We start from the raw sequence: 17,975 nt of genomic DNA on the forward strand, positions 1-17,975 counted from the left end.
TTAAAATATTTTATTAAATAATAAAAACATAAACGTGAACATTTACGTGCAACACGTGATATAAAAAATAAGATTGATAAAAAAGATATAATGTCAAATTTAGCCTTCAATTTTACATCTTTTGTTAATTTGGTTCTTTTAAAAAAAATTGACCCTCAATTTTTTAAAAGAGTCGAATTGTTGCTTTTTAAATGAAAATATTGACTAAAACATTAAATTTTTAAGCATAGCAACCCACATGACAATCCACGTGTACTCCCTATTTTTTACTTTTTATTTTTTACTTTTTATATTATTTTTATAATTTTTAAATTATTTATTAGCATACCATATAAAACAAATATTATTATATTAGCAAGAAGTGTACATAAACTACTACCTAAATTATTATGCCAATATTATTGAAATTTTAATATTTTAGAAAATATCTCTATTTAAAAAAGAGAGATGACTTTTTTCTTTTCTTTTTTTATTACTCGTCTCTAAGGGAAGTCGTTATTGTTTGCCTTTTGAAGCTGGCATGGAATGCCTACATCCATTATATTCATGCTATTTGGTGTGAAAAGAATGGAATGTTTTTTTTTTTTGGGAGAGCTCATGGCAGATACACTGCCTTTAAAGATTAAAGAAACAATTAAGATTAGATTGATGGGTAAGTGACACTGTAAATATTTAGTCTTTGTTCTAATTGGGTATTTTGAATTATAGTGATTAGGTTGAATTTGTATAGCATTTGATTTTGGTTGTTTTGTTGTTTTTTTAGCTGCTTTTAAGTAATAAAATTGCAATTTTTATCCAAAAATAAATTGATATTATGTCTAGAAAAATTCCATTAATGATTTAATGGATATGATAAAAAAATTCATTGGAATAAAAAAAATTGGATCTAAAAAAAAAACAGCTTAATGATTCAATCATCAGCGGTGTAATTTACCTGGATTAATCATACCTTGGTGGACGCGACGAATCAATCCTAAAATTCCTACCCTACGTGTACGATCATGATTTAATGATGAAAGCTCACACAAAACCTTATATGCACCGAAAACACACACCCAATTTAATTTAATTTAATTTTAATTGTTTATATAATTAAAAAAAGGAAAGCAACCTTTGGACGAATTCCCGTGAGGAGCGGTATCGGTTGGGTCACATACCTTCTTTAACGGACACGAGACTCTAAGAATAACCCTCAAGACAAAAGTGTCTGTGGTTGCTATCTATCCTTTTGCCCACATATATCACAGACATTCCCTCTTCATGTTAGTTCGTGATTGGAACTCCTTTCCCCACGAAACCTGATTCCAATATATATATATTTATACTTTAAGGAGCATTTGCTAAAACGCGGCTAATGGCTATATACGCCCAGGCCGGCATTTAGCTTTGTCATCCTTGGCCATTCTTCTTTTTCTCACGTATGCAGGAAGCCAGCCCACTGTTTTATTCTTTCTTTTTATAACTATTTTTTCTTCATGCATGTAAATCCTATCAAAATCTAATTCCATTAACATTTTTTTAATATTTAATTTTTTTTATAAATTTTGGTGATGCATGAAAGGTAAAGATTTCTTTACTTAAAAGATTATCTATATCATCTGTGTTTTTCAATCAATATCTTTAATTTTGTCAATTAAAGCAATAAAAATTCAATTTTTTTCTTTCTTCTAATTCAACAAAAAATGGAACCTGAGAGACCAAATTATGGTGCGATAATGGTTCACTTGAAAAAACCGTATTGGGTTTTCCTTATTCTTCTCTTTACATTCGTAGCTGTTCTCACTTTTCAACTCTCCACAAAAGATATCCTTCCTTTCCAATTCTTTGGCGTTACTGGATCACGTAAAACCAGCGTCACATCCGGCTCAGACCCCGTCCCCGACCCCGGAAGTTGCGCCGGGTTGTTGGGAGAGTTTCCTGAGAGAAAACATGTTATGTCGATAAAGGAATTCGGGGGAGTTGGCGATGGGAAAACCTCAAATACAGCTGCATTTTGGAAGGCGATAGTTCACATGCAACGTTTTAGTAATAAAGGCGGGGGTCAGCTTAATGTGCCCAAAGGAAAGTGGTTAACAGGAAGCTTTAATCTCACCAGTAATTTCACTTTGTTTCTTGAAGACGGTGCAGTTATTTTAGGTTCTCAGGTCAGCAATGCTCGGTTTTCACTATAACATATATATTTGATTTGATTTGATTTGATTGGTTGATTTTGGATTCTCCAGAATTAAGTTGGATGATTGCAGATTGTTGATTTGAACATGATAGCTCCTAGTTGAAAGCTTAAATTTCTTTTCTTTTTTTAAAAATCAATTTGAAAACTTAAGTTTTAAATGTATTGCTTCATGCTTTATCATCTCTGTTTGTTTGTCCGTTTCAAGTTGTTTAATTATTTTGGTTTTACATTTGAATTTGAAGAATTAAGTTGGACGATTAATGTGTGTCAAATATAATTTTATTTAGTTTATGTTGTAGAAGAGAAAATAGAGTGGGTTACTTCGTTTATCCTGCATGAATTGTTTCTTCAGTTTTTTTTACCCAAATTCAAGATGTTTCTTCATTTTTCTTACCCAAATTCAAGATTTTGTTCAAGGAACATTGAGCTTCTTACCACATAACCCTCGAACCTTGGCGGTTACTCTCCGTACTTAGCTTTTCTCAAAGAATTCTTTCCCTTTTCAGGCGAAAAATAGGGATTAAAAGAACCTTGTGATAGGTGAAAGAAAGAGTAACTTTATGAATAGAAAGTGGGTGCAAAGTTCAAATAGAATTTAGAAACAGAGCTAGGTTTTCTCATTTTGTGCATGTCATGCTTTGAATTAATTGTTTATCATGAGAAACAAAGTTGGGTGGTGTCGATGTGCAACTTTAACTAAAGGAACCCCCCCCCCACCCAATAAAAAAAAAAGCATATTTTGTTCTCATTTCAGTTCAATTTGAATCTTTTCTGTTTTATCTTTTAGTAGCAACAAATTTAGGTGATTTGTGATTTGTTTGTAAAAATTGAAACTAGATATAGGGAATTTGGTGTAAATAGGGGATAGATATTCTTTGTAAAATTGAGGAGATTGACCGTGGTGATAAAAGGTATTAGCACTGTGAATTTTGGGAATTATTGTCAGCTGACTTTATCCTTTCAATCACGTAGAATTGCATTATCACATTAGCTGTACCAGTAAACTATAAAAAGAGCGTTCATTCCTTATGTTTGGTGTATTGAAGGAACACAAAATTGTTCTTTGAGGGCAAAACAAATTTGTTTTGGAACATTAATTTGTTCTCACTTAGATTTTCTGACGGAATTCATTGAGTGTATGAGATTAAGGCTGCCAAAAATCCTTAGATTGGTTGAGCTTAAATTAGCGCTTGTACTGTGACTCATTTAGTGAATTTATCTCTGGGACAATCTTTGCAAATGTAAGTTATTATTCAATTGCGTAAACATCTTTGGTATTCAAGTATTTCTGTTAGAAGTAGACTGTTTCACATCGTATCGCAGCATTCTAGTGCAACAACGTAACAACCAGAACCTTTCAAGTTGTTTACTAAAATAGGCAAACAATTGCTGTCTAATTATTTTGGTCACCTGGAAACTGTTAATGCATTTCTTTATTTATTTAAATTAGTAGCTGAAGTCTGCTGATCTTTTAATATTTTGTTTATGAGTAATAGGATCCAAAGGAATGGCCTGTTGTAGAACCATTGCCTTCTTATGGTAGAGGGAGAGAGAGACTGGGAGGAAGACACATAAGCCTCATTCATGGAGATGGTCTTACCAATGTAGTCATTACAGGTAATTTTATCAATTTTTTAAATAACATATTTGGAGACATAGTATGAAATTGGAAAGAAGAGTTGCTTTAACTTTGATGATTAATAATGAAATTGGAAAGAAGAGTTGCTTTAACTTGCACACACACGCACGCACACATGTATGCATAAATCAAAAGTTATAATGGCAGCCAGCCATGTGTTACATTTTGCTTTTCTCAAATTAGATTTAATTGACCTTGACTAGGGCTCATGGATTATAACAAAATGAATGCTTTCCCATGCTTGCTGGGTAGAATTTTAAAAAGCATCTAAATTGACACTTTGATATGCTATTTCTACCTGATTTTAACGAATAGTTGGGTTTATTTAAAAGCAGTGAAACAGCTAGATGTCTTTAGTTCCACAGAGCAGCTAGCTGCTATTATCATCCATTACTAACTTGTCTGTGAAGGATTTCTACCTTCTCTAAAGATTGATCAAGTATGTGTGATGAAGAGTTTTAATATTGTAGGACAGAACGGGACAATTGATGGTCAAGGTGGGATGTGGTGGGATTTATGGCAGAACAGAAGGCTCACACACACAAGGGGCCACCTCGTAGAGCTAATGAACTCTCATAACATTCTTATCTCTAACTTAACCTTCCAGAATTCGCCATTTTGGACCATTCATCCTATTTACTGCAGGTTTGACCTCTCTAGCATGCAGTAGCTTGTTTTCTTTCATTTGTTTATCCATTTATTTTGTTTTGCTGGTGTGTGTTTTTTTCGGAGCATGACTATTTATTAAGGTCAAAAGAACTGTGAACTTCTTTTGCACCTTTTGAAGATAAGATGCATGTCTTGGTACTTTTATAAAGGACTAAGATCTTGATAGCTCAACTAATGAATCCTATTATATTTTTTTCACCTGAACATTACCTATGGAAGACACTAAAATTAACTTGAGGTTTTGTTTTGTGTCACATTGCTGTTTTCTTTATATTAAAATTTTTAACATTTCTCTGGAAGATTAACATTAGTTTTCTACCTTTTTTCCTTCAGCAATGTCGTTATTAAGGGCATGACAATATTGGCTCCCCTTAATGCCCCAAATACAGACGGAATAGACCCTGGTATGTTGGTGTCATTCTCCATCTTATGTATTTTATTCTATATTGCTTCTAGAATATAACAACCTAAGCCGCATAGTTGAGACATTTTCTGAAATTCTCACTTAAATTTCTGCAGACTCAAGTACCAATGTATGTATTGAAGACTGCTATATTGAAAGTGGAGATGATCTTGTAGCAGTGAAAAGTGGATGGGACCAGTATGGCATCAGAGTGGCACGACCAAGCTCAAACATAATAGTAAGGAGAATCTCAGGCACTACACCAACTTGTTCTGGTGTTGGCATTGGTAGTGAGATGTCTGGAGGGATTTCTAATGTAATTATTGAAGATATGAATATTTGGAATTCAGCAGCTGGGGTTCGTATAAAAACTGACAAGGGCAGAGGAGGATACATTGCAAATATCACCATAAAAAACATAACAATGGAACGAGTCAAAATACCCATTATGTTCAGTAGAGGCGCCAATGATCACCCTGACTATGGATGGGATCCTAAAGCTATTCCTAAAATAAAGGGGATTTTCATTAGTAACATTATGAGTTTGAATTCAACAAAAGCCCCCATACTCGCTGGTATCAAGGGTGGATCATTTGAAGGGCTATGCTTCAAGAATGTTACACTACTTGGACTTGCCCCAACTGCAGCATGGCATTGTGAGTTTGTTTCTGGTTGTACCAATGCTGTGTTTCCATTGCCATGTCCCCAGTTGCAGAACAATGGCTCCTCAGCATGTTGCATATAGACTCAAGTTTGAAATATATGGAAGTTTCAGGTGAATCATTTCACTAAATAAGTCCGAACTTCAGTTGGTCATGCGATTCTTCCTCTATTCTCCATGTGAGGGAGATATGAAGTTGGGTTTTGAAAAGCCTGCAGACTAGAAGAGTTACTGGCTGAGTTAGCCTCCTGCAATATTGTCAAAATATATGATTCGTGGAGCAGTTAGACTTGCTTGGGCAGTGGACAAGATAGTCTGGTGTATTGATGGCATGCTCTGGGTTTATTCAACCAATGACAACCAAATATCACATGTAAAAAGAACACAGAATTCATTTTATTTTTATAAAGGAATATTATTATTAATATTATTGCTGTTGTCACTCATCTCATTGTTTGTGTTGATCCTTTGAAGATGCGGCCAGATCAGATAATTAACAGTGCTTGTATATCCAGCTGAGGGAGCAATGGTAAGATCATCTCTAAGTTGAGGTCATGCCATTACGAGAGGCATCAAAGCAAAATATATGAAATAAGCATATCATCTTGCATTTTAAACTGAAAAACATAGATTCATCAAACTTTTAACTAATTTTTACGTAATTACTCTGGTTAACATAATATAGTAAGAACGTTCTGTGTATTTTGCTGAGTCAGCAGTGCTGCTGTTTAGATCGGTTGAATGGTTTCTGAGGTTCAATGATAGTCAAACACTCCAATGGAGTATATAATATGTGATTTAACTTTTTAACATTGCAGGAGTTTAGCAATCCCATCAACCATTTATAAGAGAAATATAACAGAACCATAGGGAAAGCTAACAAAACAAATGGATAGGGAAGTCTCCTAAAATGGAAAAATTAGATACATGTTGAGGTAGAGTGGATAGTTTAAGTGAAAAAATACATTTGGATCGCATCACCATTTCCAGAAAACGTTGGAACCACACTTGTATTTGTCCTTCCCTTCACATTCCAAGGCCAAATCATCAGAGATGAATGGTACTTTCTGCATTCAACAAACCGAAAAAGAATATCATTATGAAATCGTCCACAGAACCTTTGACACTAAGACAAGAAAAGGCAGATGTTAGGTTTTGAACCTTTTGCTTTGCAAGATCCTGGCAGCCAGTGAAGTTCTCAGGGAACTTGCAAGTGCCAAATTGAACAGTGTATGCTCTGGAAAAGTTTGCTCCACTTGTTGCCAACCTCTTCTTGTCATTCAATTCCTGCAGCAAAAGCAGGTTAATCTATTACGTTGTTCTGCAAATACAAAAATTTCTCTGCAGCATGATGGTTGATATTTTTTCAGATTTCATAGCGAAACACACCTTGTTAGCTTTGCTCTTTTCAAGGTACTCGTCAATGACCCCAGCATTTGCAGAAGAAGCAACAGCTGTGGTGAAAAGGCCAGCTGCCAAGTAGAGCACAGCAGCTCTTCTTCCTTCACTGGCACCTGATCCTTTGGAATCAGAAAATTTAGCCTGCTGGGCTCTGATCACAGGCAACTTGCGACCACCGCACATAACTGGGGAAGCAACTGATGGCGCTGAAGCAAGTTTGGCATTAAGCTCAGATGATCCAGTGCCTGAGATAGCATAGTTGCATGCCAAAACACTGGAGTTCATGGCTGCCATTGCTGTGAAAAAAAGAACTCTTGTTTACTAGGGAAATGGAGCTCAATTAGCTTTCTCAAAGTAGTCTTGTAGTATAATAGATTTGTTTGTGATGGAGGAGATCTGATAAGGAGTGCTCATGTGGCAAGAGGAGATGATGAATTGGATAAAAGCTTGTGGTTGGAATGTGGATAAGGTTGAGATTGCCTCACTCCTATTGGCAAACTTTGCTGTTCCTGGTATTTTATCTTTGGTGCAACAGTTGTGTGTCAAATGGCAATACAAGCTTGAAAACTGGGTCCACATTGGAATCGAAATTTGTGCTTAGCATCGCACCTCTATGCCACGTTGGGGTTCACCGTCAAGTGGAGCTGAGGGCAGATAACAAAATTTCACTACTAACTTCAATGGCATTCCCAGCCATCAAGCATGGATGGAGACGGGAAGTGAACAGGAGAATCATATTAATTACGCAATTTATCTAGCTTTTAAAATGTTATGTTTTTAATTCTAGAAGTAGGCCCATTGGTCCAACGGGAGTTCACCCGTACCCATGACTAGACATATGAAGTATCAAGAATAGAACAAACTATTTTAGAAGTAATGCACTTTGAAATACGCCTAAACTCTTGAGAATTAACTCTTTTGAAAATTACATTCAAGTTTTGGAATTCGCACTTACCAGTCTGTCCATATAACTTTTGGTTTTGATGTCTACACACCACCAACATATATTGTTCCAGGTTGTCAACCAATCAGAATTAAATGTTGAACTTTCTCATCCATTGACTTGATAGATATCTTCATCTTTACCTTCTAGTAGGCATAATTCATATCATCCAACATCGAGGGTTTTGAGATTAATTTACCTTCCATCTTTATAGTAAATCAACAATAGAATGTTCACTTAATGCGTGAAGTGTCTAACTCTAGTACCAATTGAGAATTTGTTAATTTTGCCTTCCAGATTCATGTTCAATTTGCAATTGGACTTACTAACTAACAGTATAAAAATAAGAGATGGATACAAAAAATTTGTTACGCAATTTGGAAATGTCCTATGTTTGCAAGTCTTGTTTAAAGAGTAATTCACAATAAATCTCCTAGTACAAGACATTATTTAAGTTCAAATAACTCACCAAGTTGCAAGCTTAATTGCAAACTAAACAACAACAAGATATTACTTACAACAATTTTGCACTAAAATAAGTTCCTTACATGAACAAGATAAGCTCTCTTATAATCTCATACATAAAACTATAACAAGCCATCTATTAAATTATCATGTAATGGCTTGGAAAAGTACAAGCAGTATGAATATTTAATTCTTTAAATTTAACTCAACAAAATCTTCAATATGGAATGAATCAGCAGAGGTCTTATTAATATAATATTTTTTGTAAATCAAATCTCTTTAAATCAAATTTGGTCAAAAGATACCAAATCATTACATTGACCTATTAGATGTGAGCTAAGTTAACTCGAGTTACATCTTACGTGTGTAACTATTTTTAAGAAGTTTCATATAAACATTTTAGCATTAAGCTTTCATCCAAGAGAAGCATAGAAAAATGGAGAAAGCAAAGCTAGTTTATTGCGAATCCGAAGATCAGTTGGCGGATTCCAGTCAGTAATTTGGAACTTCTACGGTAGAAAATTAGAATTTTGCAATTCCTAGAACGCGAGTGTTGAATATTTGCTTCAACACTGCAGCATGTTCATACGGCATTTATACTATTTTTATTGCTCCAGTCATTTACTAATAGTGTTCACAGTGAATATGCTATTCGTAGCTTTCAGGTTGTCGGTATCATCTGAAAAAATCACGTGTGCAATCTAATTATGGGGCTGAATAAAATGCACAGGAACGTCAATAAACTTTTCCCAAACTGCTTCATAATATTGCTCCAAACGTGTAGGCGCTTGCTAGGAAATACAAGAAACGTATAGACCATACCATACCACATTGTTCGTAAGACAAAAAAAGAATGCTTAGAGCAAACTGGATTCAGAAATACATAAGAACATGAATATCACTAGAATATATATAAATATAACAAGTTTTTCTACATATAAAGACCCTCCGGAACCCCTTCTTTCTTCTTGAACATCACCTTCTCCTTGGCCTTTTTAAAATCTGCATGTGTCACCTGAAACATGGGGGATTTACAGAATCAGCACTTTAAGCCATTAGCAAATTTAAGTAAAACCTCTAGGTGCATCATGAATCTTAGGTTCAAGTGACAAGCCTAATTTCAAATAATAAAGGACAGCTCAAGACTTTCAACACCTTGAGTAGAATTACATTCTCATTAACAGTCCAATGCAGCTAAGAAGGGCATAGCATTATACAAGTACATTTTATAACCTAGTTATTGATGAAATACCATCAAATGGGGATCACAGAGCGCAGAAAAATAGGAGTTAAAATACCGTCTGCAAGGTGCTACAGTTTGCAAATTATTCATTTACGTTTCTTGTTGAACTGTGAATAATATGCTAAAATGTTCTATTTTCTACTACGGGCGGCTATATCATTCTGCTATGTAATTCCAGACAACATGCAATGACACGCCACTTAACCCTTCTTTTCCTATTCTCTTTCCCACAATAACAATGAGAAATTAGCAAGTTCTAAGGCATCCTACAAAAAGCTGAAAGAGAGAGAATCTGGTGCATATTTATCTGTTTCTACAGCATCTCTAATTCTGCTAGCTATAAAACTGAAAGTTAGCAATTTAAACACCTTCACCTTCTATGAAAAGATGAGAGGTAGAGAGTTCCTTTATTAAGAGGTAAAATGTCTGACCTTCATGCGGCGCTCCCTTAAAGCAAGTAGACCAGCTTCAGTACATATTGCCTTTATATCAGCTCCAGAGAACTCATCTTTGGTCATAACAAATTCTTCCAAGTTGACATCATCAGCCAATGTCATCCTCAAGGTATGTATCTGCAATCCACAGTTTCAAATAGATCAAGCTCTACATACTTCACCCACATAATGAGAGAGATGTATTCAAACGTACAGTTGCAATAATATGCAACTATTTACCTGGAAAATGCGCCTCCTGGTTTTGATGTCAGGGAGAGGAAATTCAATCTTCCCATCAATTCGACCAGGGCGAAGTAAAGCTGGATCAAGACTTTCAATTCGATTTGTTGCAAGAATCACTTTGACATCTCCTCTTGAATCAAATCCATCTAGTTGGTTCAGCAACTCCAACATGGTCCTCTGAATTTCACGTTCACCACCAGAATGGGCATCATACATGAGGGGCATATTAATGAGAAACATTCAAAGTGAGCTTAAATCAAGGCATAAATTTAATGAAAATACCTCTTGGTGCCAACTGCATCTATTTCATCAATAAAGACAATTGAAGGGGAGAGATCATCAGCAACTCTAAAGAGTTCCCTTACTAACTTGGGACCATCTCCCAAGTACTTCTGAATTAATTCACTGCCAACAACACGTAAGAAAGTTGCTGATGTAGAATTTGCCACTGCCTGCATAAATGACATGACATACTCAGAACTATATGAGATAGCAGAACCAACCAGTAAAAGCTAAGCATGTCATAAAAGTGGCCATTACCAAATAAATAAAGGGGATAAACAAGCAGAATATATAAACTATTGTATAAATACTAAGAGAGATTTTTTGCATATGTAATTTCATTTTTTCATAGTAACTCAATTCAAAAAGCATTACCTAGTACCAAGCCACAGAAGGAATTCTAACATTAATGTTATCTTAAAATGATGAAAACTGCAATAAAGTATATCTCATCATGCACATAGAAGTAGCAAGAGAAATAAAAACCCATAAATGTAGCCGGAGACTCAAGAACCTAGCCACACAAAGATCTTTCATTTAACTGATGCGTAAATAATGTATTAACCATGAAACCAGAAAAATAATAATAATAGGACACATTGAAGGATGAAGTCCAAGAAACGGTTGTTAATTCTCGCGAAGTAAGAAGGAAGCTCCCAATATGGATTATTTACAAGGACGCTGTGTATGCTTGAAAGTAAAATTGTATATAATCGACATTTTACGAAGTTCAGTTGTCCTCATACAACAAAATTTATGGCTCCATATGTTGATTTTTGGAAGTTTTCACATGCCCTTTTTCTTTTTCTTTTACAGGGGACAAGGAAAGCACAAAGATAAAAATCATCAACAATTACAATCAATATCCATATAAAGAAGATAGACTGGAAGGTGAAGATAAGAATATAAACCTTTGCCAGCAAGGTCTTGCCAGTCCCAGGCTCTCCATACAAAATAACTCCTTTTGGAGGCTTAATACCAATATCCTCATATAATTCAGGATGCGTAAGAGGCAGCTCAACTGCCTCTTTAATCTCCTGTATCTGAGCATCCAATCCTCCTATATCAGCATAAGACTCCAATGGAGTCTTTTCAACCTTCATTACCGATACCATTGGATCCACTTCATCTTGCAGGAGTCGAACTACAGAAAGAACCTGAGAGGCCACATAAAATAGGAGAGCATAAAACTTTCTTTCCGAGAACAGGGAACCAGCTAGAGGCAAACCATAATATCTTTGAAAATGCTAAAATATTTAACGAAAGCATAGATGCAAAAACCTCAAAAGCAAGAACAGAATGAACTCATTCAAAAACAAGGTGATGTGAAATAGAACTTGCAACCACAGGACTGAAATGTATTCTCAAAGTCTATAATATCATCCAACTAAGAATGCAAACAAGCCAAGTTGATAAGCCAAATACACCACCGGATTGAGATTCTTTCCTAAGATTCTAATCATTTTTTAAACCTAAATTTGATCTCATATAAGAATCGTCATGATTAAAACCCAACTTTCTACCGGTACAATTTGAAAATGAATTCTTTCCTATTCAATAAATCAATAATCGTCAAAAAAGAAAAAACCACTAAATCTAATCTTAGTCTAACAATTGCCAAAGCATTTGACTCAGAAATTGTATATTAAAAAATTGGACACACACAGATCAGTTTTCAACCAACAAGAAAACAATTTAAATGCCATGTCACCATGGACTCTAAATTCCATTTTCAAAAATTCAGGTCACAGTTGTATTTGAATTACCTTATTGTGCATCAAGATAGCACAACCAGGCTCAAGTTGGTCTTTATTAACAAATGATAAAATGCCCACATAGTATTCAGGGCCAACCGAAGAGGAAACAATGGCGTGATTCTCATCGATGAGTTCCTCTAAATTGCCCACACTCATCGGGGAGCCTCTCAAATCATCGACCTTAGATCGGTCTTCCTCGGCTTTCTCTTCCTGGGGCTTAAGCCTTTCCTGATTGGCAACGAACTCTTCTTCCATTAGTAAATAATCCTTGATCCGCTTCAGGGCCCTTTTGTTTTCGTTGCTTCCGACCCACCCTCGCAGGGGGTGCGGCTGGCTCGAACTTCTTTTCCTTCTTGTTTGATCCGTCGCCTTTACGGTCCCCGGGAAGACCTTGCCGGTTCAAACCGCCTGGTGTCCCTTGACCCATGCTTTTGATTTTACTGCTTCAGACTTGAGAGGGAGAGGGAGAGAGAGAGAGAGGCAGTATTTAAGTTTTCCTACGAGTTTCCCTTTTTTGGGTTGGGGGGGGGGGTTTAGAGACGTTTTTGCTTGTTATATTTGTACCTCTGGACCCCTCTGTACAAAAAATACTATAAACGAGTACCATCTGGCTAAAAGAAATGTGGATCCGTGAGATAGAAATGGAGCAAGATATCTGCATTTATAACATAAATATTAAAAAATCAAGAATAAATAACTCTAACCAAACTTATATTTAGCATTATCATTTTGGTCATATAAGTGAGAAGCGCATATCAAAACTTCATAAAGATAGATTTTTGAATTCTTTTGTTTTCGAATAATTTGATATAAGAGAGTCTTACTTGTTGGGCAAAATGACTAAAGCTCCTTTTAATAGTAAAAGTGAGCAAGCTAATAATTTGTTGGGCTTAATACATAATGATGTATGTGGACTAATGAATACACAAGCCATGGGAGGTTTTCAATACTTCATTACTTTCATTGATGACTTCAGTAAATATGAATATATTTATCTCATGCGTCATAAATTTGAAGCCCTTGAAAAGGTAAGGAATTTAAAAATGAAATACAAAACCATTTAGGCAAAAATATTAAGGCACTTCGATCAGATCGATGAGGAGAATACTTAAACTTAAAGTTTGTTGAGCTTTAAAAGGAATGTGAGATTGTCTCACAACTTACACCTCATGGTACTCCACAATGGAATGAAGTTTCTAAGAGAAGAAATCGAACAAATATTAGATATGATTTGATTGATGATGAGTCATGTTGATTTTTAACTTCCTTTTGGGGACATGCACTTGAGACAGTTGCCTTCACACTAAATCATGTTCCATCTAAATTGGTTTAAAAGACATCATATGAGATGTGGATTGGAAGCGTCTTAGTATGTCTTTTATGAAGATTTAGGGTTGTGAAACTTATGTTAAACGTCAGACGTCTACAAAGTTCAAACCCAAATCTTAAAAGTGCATCTTTGTGGGATATCCTAAAGAAACTAAAGGATATTATTTCTTCAATCCCATTAAGAACAAAGTGTTTGTTGCTCAAACAAAAGTCTTCCTTAAGAGAAATTTGTCTCTAGAAAAAGAAGTGGTAAAAAAATTGAACTTGGAGAAATTCGAGAACAACAGCAGATCATTGAACCAAAGATTGAACAATAACAGGTTCCACAAGTTGTTGCGGAACAATCAACTGTTCTAGAAACACAACTACCGCTAAGATATTTAAAGAGAAGACCATGTACATGAGAGATATGAATTTCTCACTACAACACATGGTGATATTTGTAACATCCAACTTGACAAAGTCTTGAGTCTAGGCATGTAGGTCATAGGAAATTTGGTTGGTTTGATCTTACTCGTTCCAGCGCGCTAGTAGAGTGCATAGGCAATAATGAAAATTTAAAGTAAGGAATGTCCTTCATAATGTATATGTACATGTATAAGGAGAAGTTGGCAAAAGATGTCAAAGGTTTCATGAGTGGTAAAGGATGTCGCTAAGGTTGAGGTGTGCCCATTGAGTTTAGCTAATGTGTAGGTTATACACTAATGAGATTTTTAGAAATGAACGATCAGTCAAATAAAAAATATGAAAATATTTTGGATATTTATACACATTTCTTTACAATTGTGAACCACTCATATGGCAGCTTGATTAGGATTGTAACACATGTCAAGTTATCATATGGGCAAGGGTTGTATAAATCTAGGTGACTAGAATTGAAAGGGAGTTTTTCTTTTTTCTCCTATAAGTATTTTCAGTAGAACCAAAACAACCCTCATTCTTTCCCTTCAAGATCCTACTATCTTAAGGTTAGAAGAATAAAGAAAGTATTCTTTATACTAGAGTGGAAATCTTGAGCTTCATAGGTGATTTCTTCATACCAAGGCAGTGATCGCTGCGATCCCTGAAAAGAACTTAGAACTGGAGCCTAAGCTGCTATTAAGGCTGTCAAGTGAGTCTCTAAGACTGACTCTTACATGTATGTTTGTAGTCTAGATATTTCTGTGCTAAGTGACTAAAGCATGAAACTGAAACTAGTAAAGCATGACATTATGAATCTAAGAAGGAAAGAAATGGTAATGCAGATATGTCTGAAAGCATGAACATGTCTGTCATGAGTTAGTCATGGTTTGAATGAGTCTGATATGAAGTGTATTGCATCTGTAATATGAATGTGTCTGTAACGAAGAAGTCTAAAAGGAATAAGTCTATCAAGTTTGAGTTTATATGAAGTGTTTGTGTCTATCTCTGGAGTTGTCTAAAGGGGTCTTTCGGGACTAAAAACATGAATCTATGAAAGAAAAAGTCCATGGCACTCTGAAGAGCATATAGTGTAAGACCATAGCTGGGTTACGACGTAATATGGAAAATATTTAAAAGACGGTTGGGAAAGTACCAGCGATGAGGGGCAAACCTCATGACAGTGATTATAGGCTAATCCCTATGGTAAAAAACACCAATTTTCGTATAAGTGAGCATTTATGGTTGTTTCCGTTAAAGGAATGCCTTTGTGGAAAATCTCTGATAATGAATACATTTGTGGTAATCTGTAAGGAGACACCTTTGTAGCACAACCTGAAGAAGTATCTTTGTGGCTATCTTTGATTAAAGGAAGTCTTTGTGGCGATCTCTGTTATAAAGAAGCCTTTGTGGCAATCTTTGTTAAAAAGAAGTCTTTATGGTTATCTCTGTTAAAGGAAGTTTTTGTGGCTATTGTAACACGTAGGTTTGTGCAAGTGTACACAGTCGTTATCAAGTAATATGTAAGTAAAAGAGTTGTCATCTCCACAAGGACTGCATCTGTTAATCAAATAATTGCAAAATTATGGATTTACAAGTTGATAAAGAAAACACAATAAAATTTGAAGTAATAGATGTTAAAATTAAATTAATTAACTAGATGCAAACTAACCTAAATGCAAATGAGATGTAATAAAATGCAGGGTGATGGTTTAGCAACAAATTCACAAGTTCAACAACAATAACATGAATAAGCTAGAACAATTACAACACTTGACTCAATTCATTTTCATCATGTTTAACAATGTTCAGAAAATATTCCATAGCAACTCCATCGTTCATTAACTAGAAATCTCATATAAGTTCAACCGAATCTTATACTTGGCAAAATATGCGTAAACCAATATCATTATTTAACTAAGGATTCCTTAGAACTTATGTGGAGTAACAAGGACAAATTAGGTTTGAAACAATTTAAGCACATAAACCTAAAGTTATGCAAGGTAATAAGTTCTCTTAGGGTCCGTTTGTTTACATGTAAAAGGTTTTACAGAAAATATTTTTTGCATTTTCCTATGTTTGTTTCACATAAAACAACTTGATCAACGAAAAATGACTTATAGGTCAACATAAAATAAGCCATTTTTCTTGTAAAATGACTTACGCTTGTGAAAAACGTAAGTTATTTTCCAGAAAAGAGCTCCTCTATAAATAATTTTATTTTTATATAATAATTAACTTAAATCAAGCTTAATATTTTTATATTTGTTATGAATATCTTATTAAGTGGATGTCCATCATGATCAAGATAAAGTTTTGATGTACTTTAAATTCTAATAGTTATTAGAATTAGATCTCTACTTCTTTTATACTTCTTATGTCTATAAATAGAGACTCTAATTAGCATTGTAACCACCCTTTTTGATCAATAAAGTTTATTCTCTGTTGCTTTCATATTTTCTTTGTTCTTTATTCTCTCCATCTATTTTTATTTTATAACACGTTATCAGCACGATCTTGCTCAAAGTGATAGTTCCTTTTATCGAGATTAAATTTATCCTCCATAATTTTAAATTTCTTTAACGGCAAGATGCAAAGTTTTTACGGGAAGTTTCTTTTATTTAATGTTTCATATCTGATTATTATTTTTCATTCTTCTTTCATTATATTATCATTTTTTGATTAACTTATTTTACTTTTTTTTTTCTTAAGGATGGTGAAAGATTTGATATCGTTATCCATATGAAATCAAAAATATTTTGGAACTATCTCATACCTTCTAGTGATGGCGAAATGTTAAAGATCTTCAAGATTATTTTACTATGTTTTATTTATTGTTTATTATAATTTGAGACTAATCATGACAATATGCATAGATAGATTTTGATTTGAAATGTTACGCATGTTTGCGATGGTAATTATGAAATAAAGAATCTATTGGGATATTTATAAGTCCGTCCTACTAGATTTGTTGCATTTCCCGAAGTGAATGTAAACATAAAGAAAATAAAAAATATACTCATGGACTACTAAAAGTGCGAACATAGTAATGAATAAGAGAACAATGAGAGTTCTCAAGATAACTTTTCAAAGGGTAAGGATAACTTATGTTATCAATATGATATGATAAATTATTGGCCACATATGTGGTGTATGCTCAAATATTTTGTTTCTGTTAATATTCTTTGAGGAAAGATATGAAAATGTAGTAATGAATTCTATCATTACAAATAGAAAATATTTATCTTATTGGTACTAAAACAAACAAATATTAGTCCAATATTTAATAATACAAAATTAGTTGAAAACTCCAGAAGAGCTAATATATCGCTATCTAAAAAGCACAAAATTTGTGATGGTTAATGCATTACTTTTAAAAGTTATTTGTAATGGATCTCATATTAAGATTGTGAATGATGAAAATATTATATTTCATATGAATAAAAAAAGAGGATTGAATTATTAATTTATAATATTTATGATATTCTTTTGTCATCATTCCTATTAAATGGTTGAAAGCAAAATATTTGACTATGAAAGATCTACTCATGAGTAATAGAATATGATAATTCTATCTAAAGCTTATTATGGTTGGATGCATCTAAAGTTGCAAGTATTTTTTAAAAACTGTGAGTATAACTCTACAGTATTCAGAATAAGTTCTCAATTAAAATTACGTGGTAAAATATTACTGATGAGAACTTGCAAGAGAGAAAACTTATGTATGAAAAGTCATTGGTTATGTATTTGTTATACATATGGAAAATAAGATTCACTCTCAAAGTTTGCTATTAATAGATTTTTTGGCATTTGAAGATTTTGGCATATTCCCTGAAGCGAATATTGCATACAATTATTTGGAAATTATACTTATTGACTTGGTAGCATTATAGATTTCACGTTGATTTAGATATTTCCAGTAGTAAATGTCACA

At 34.1% G+C, this 17,975-nt stretch overlaps 2 protein-coding genes and 1 pseudogene across 2 annotated transcripts; 1 reads left to right on the forward strand and 2 right to left on the reverse strand.

Moving 5' to 3' along the window:
* The first annotated feature begins 1,199 nt into the window (after positions 1–1,199).
* LOC107890690 (probable polygalacturonase) lies at positions 1,200–5,975 on the forward strand. Its single transcript, XM_016815219.2, has 5 exons — positions 1,200–2,144; positions 3,670–3,790; positions 4,283–4,457; positions 4,815–4,885; positions 5,001–5,975. Exons 1-5 carry the CDS (start codon positions 1,683–1,685, stop codon positions 5,627–5,629), a joined length of 1,458 nt encoding a protein of 485 aa, XP_016670708.2. The 5' UTR covers positions 1,200–1,682; the 3' UTR covers positions 5,630–5,975.
* Positions 5,976–6,307: 332 nt separating this feature from the next.
* Positions 6,308–7,749, reverse strand: LOC107890700 (photosystem I reaction center subunit N, chloroplastic). The gene is made up of 3 exons (XM_016815228.2): positions 6,935–7,749; positions 6,707–6,832; positions 6,308–6,612 (listed from the first exon to the last, which is right to left on the reverse strand). Exons 1-3 carry the CDS (start codon positions 7,238–7,240, stop codon positions 6,523–6,525), a joined length of 522 nt encoding a protein of 173 aa, XP_016670717.1. The 5' UTR covers positions 7,241–7,749; the 3' UTR covers positions 6,308–6,522.
* A 1,340-nt stretch (positions 7,750–9,089) lies between these two features.
* Positions 9,090–12,841, reverse strand: LOC107890681 (26S proteasome regulatory subunit 4 homolog A-like; annotated as a pseudogene).
* Positions 12,842–17,975: the final 5,134 nt, after the last annotated feature.

The sequence above is a fragment of the Gossypium hirsutum genome, chromosome A11 (genome assembly GCF_007990345.1).
Source record: "Gossypium hirsutum isolate 1008001.06 chromosome A11, Gossypium_hirsutum_v2.1, whole genome shotgun sequence".
Lineage (NCBI taxonomy): Eukaryota > Viridiplantae > Streptophyta > Magnoliopsida > Malvales > Malvaceae > Gossypium > Gossypium hirsutum.

What these genes read in the sequence shown, in the direction of transcription:
- LOC107890690 (XM_016815219.2), top strand. Translation starts at nt 1,683, where the DNA reads ATGGAACCTGAGAGACCAAATTATGGTGCGATAATGGTTCACTTGAAA. An exon ending in TACCAATGTAGTCATTACAG is followed by an intron (nt 3,791 to 4,282) that starts GTAATTTTATCA and finishes TTAATATTGTAG; the next exon opens with GACAGAACGGGACAATTGAT. An exon ending in TACAGACGGAATAGACCCTG is followed by an intron (nt 4,886 to 5,000) that starts GTATGTTGGTGT and finishes AAATTTCTGCAG; the next exon opens with ACTCAAGTACCAATGTATGT.
- LOC107890700 (XM_016815228.2), bottom strand. Translation starts at nt 7,240, where the DNA reads ATGGCAGCCATGAACTCCAGTGTTTTGGCATGCAACTATGCTATCTCA. An exon ending in AAAAGAGCAAAGCTAACAAG is followed by an intron (nt 6,833 to 6,934) that starts GTGTGTTTCGCT and finishes CTTTTGCTGCAG; the next exon opens with GAATTGAATGACAAGAAGAG. An exon ending in AGGATCTTGCAAAGCAAAAG is followed by an intron (nt 6,613 to 6,706) that starts GTTCAAAACCTA and finishes TGTTGAATGCAG; the next exon opens with AAAGTACCATTCATCTCTGA.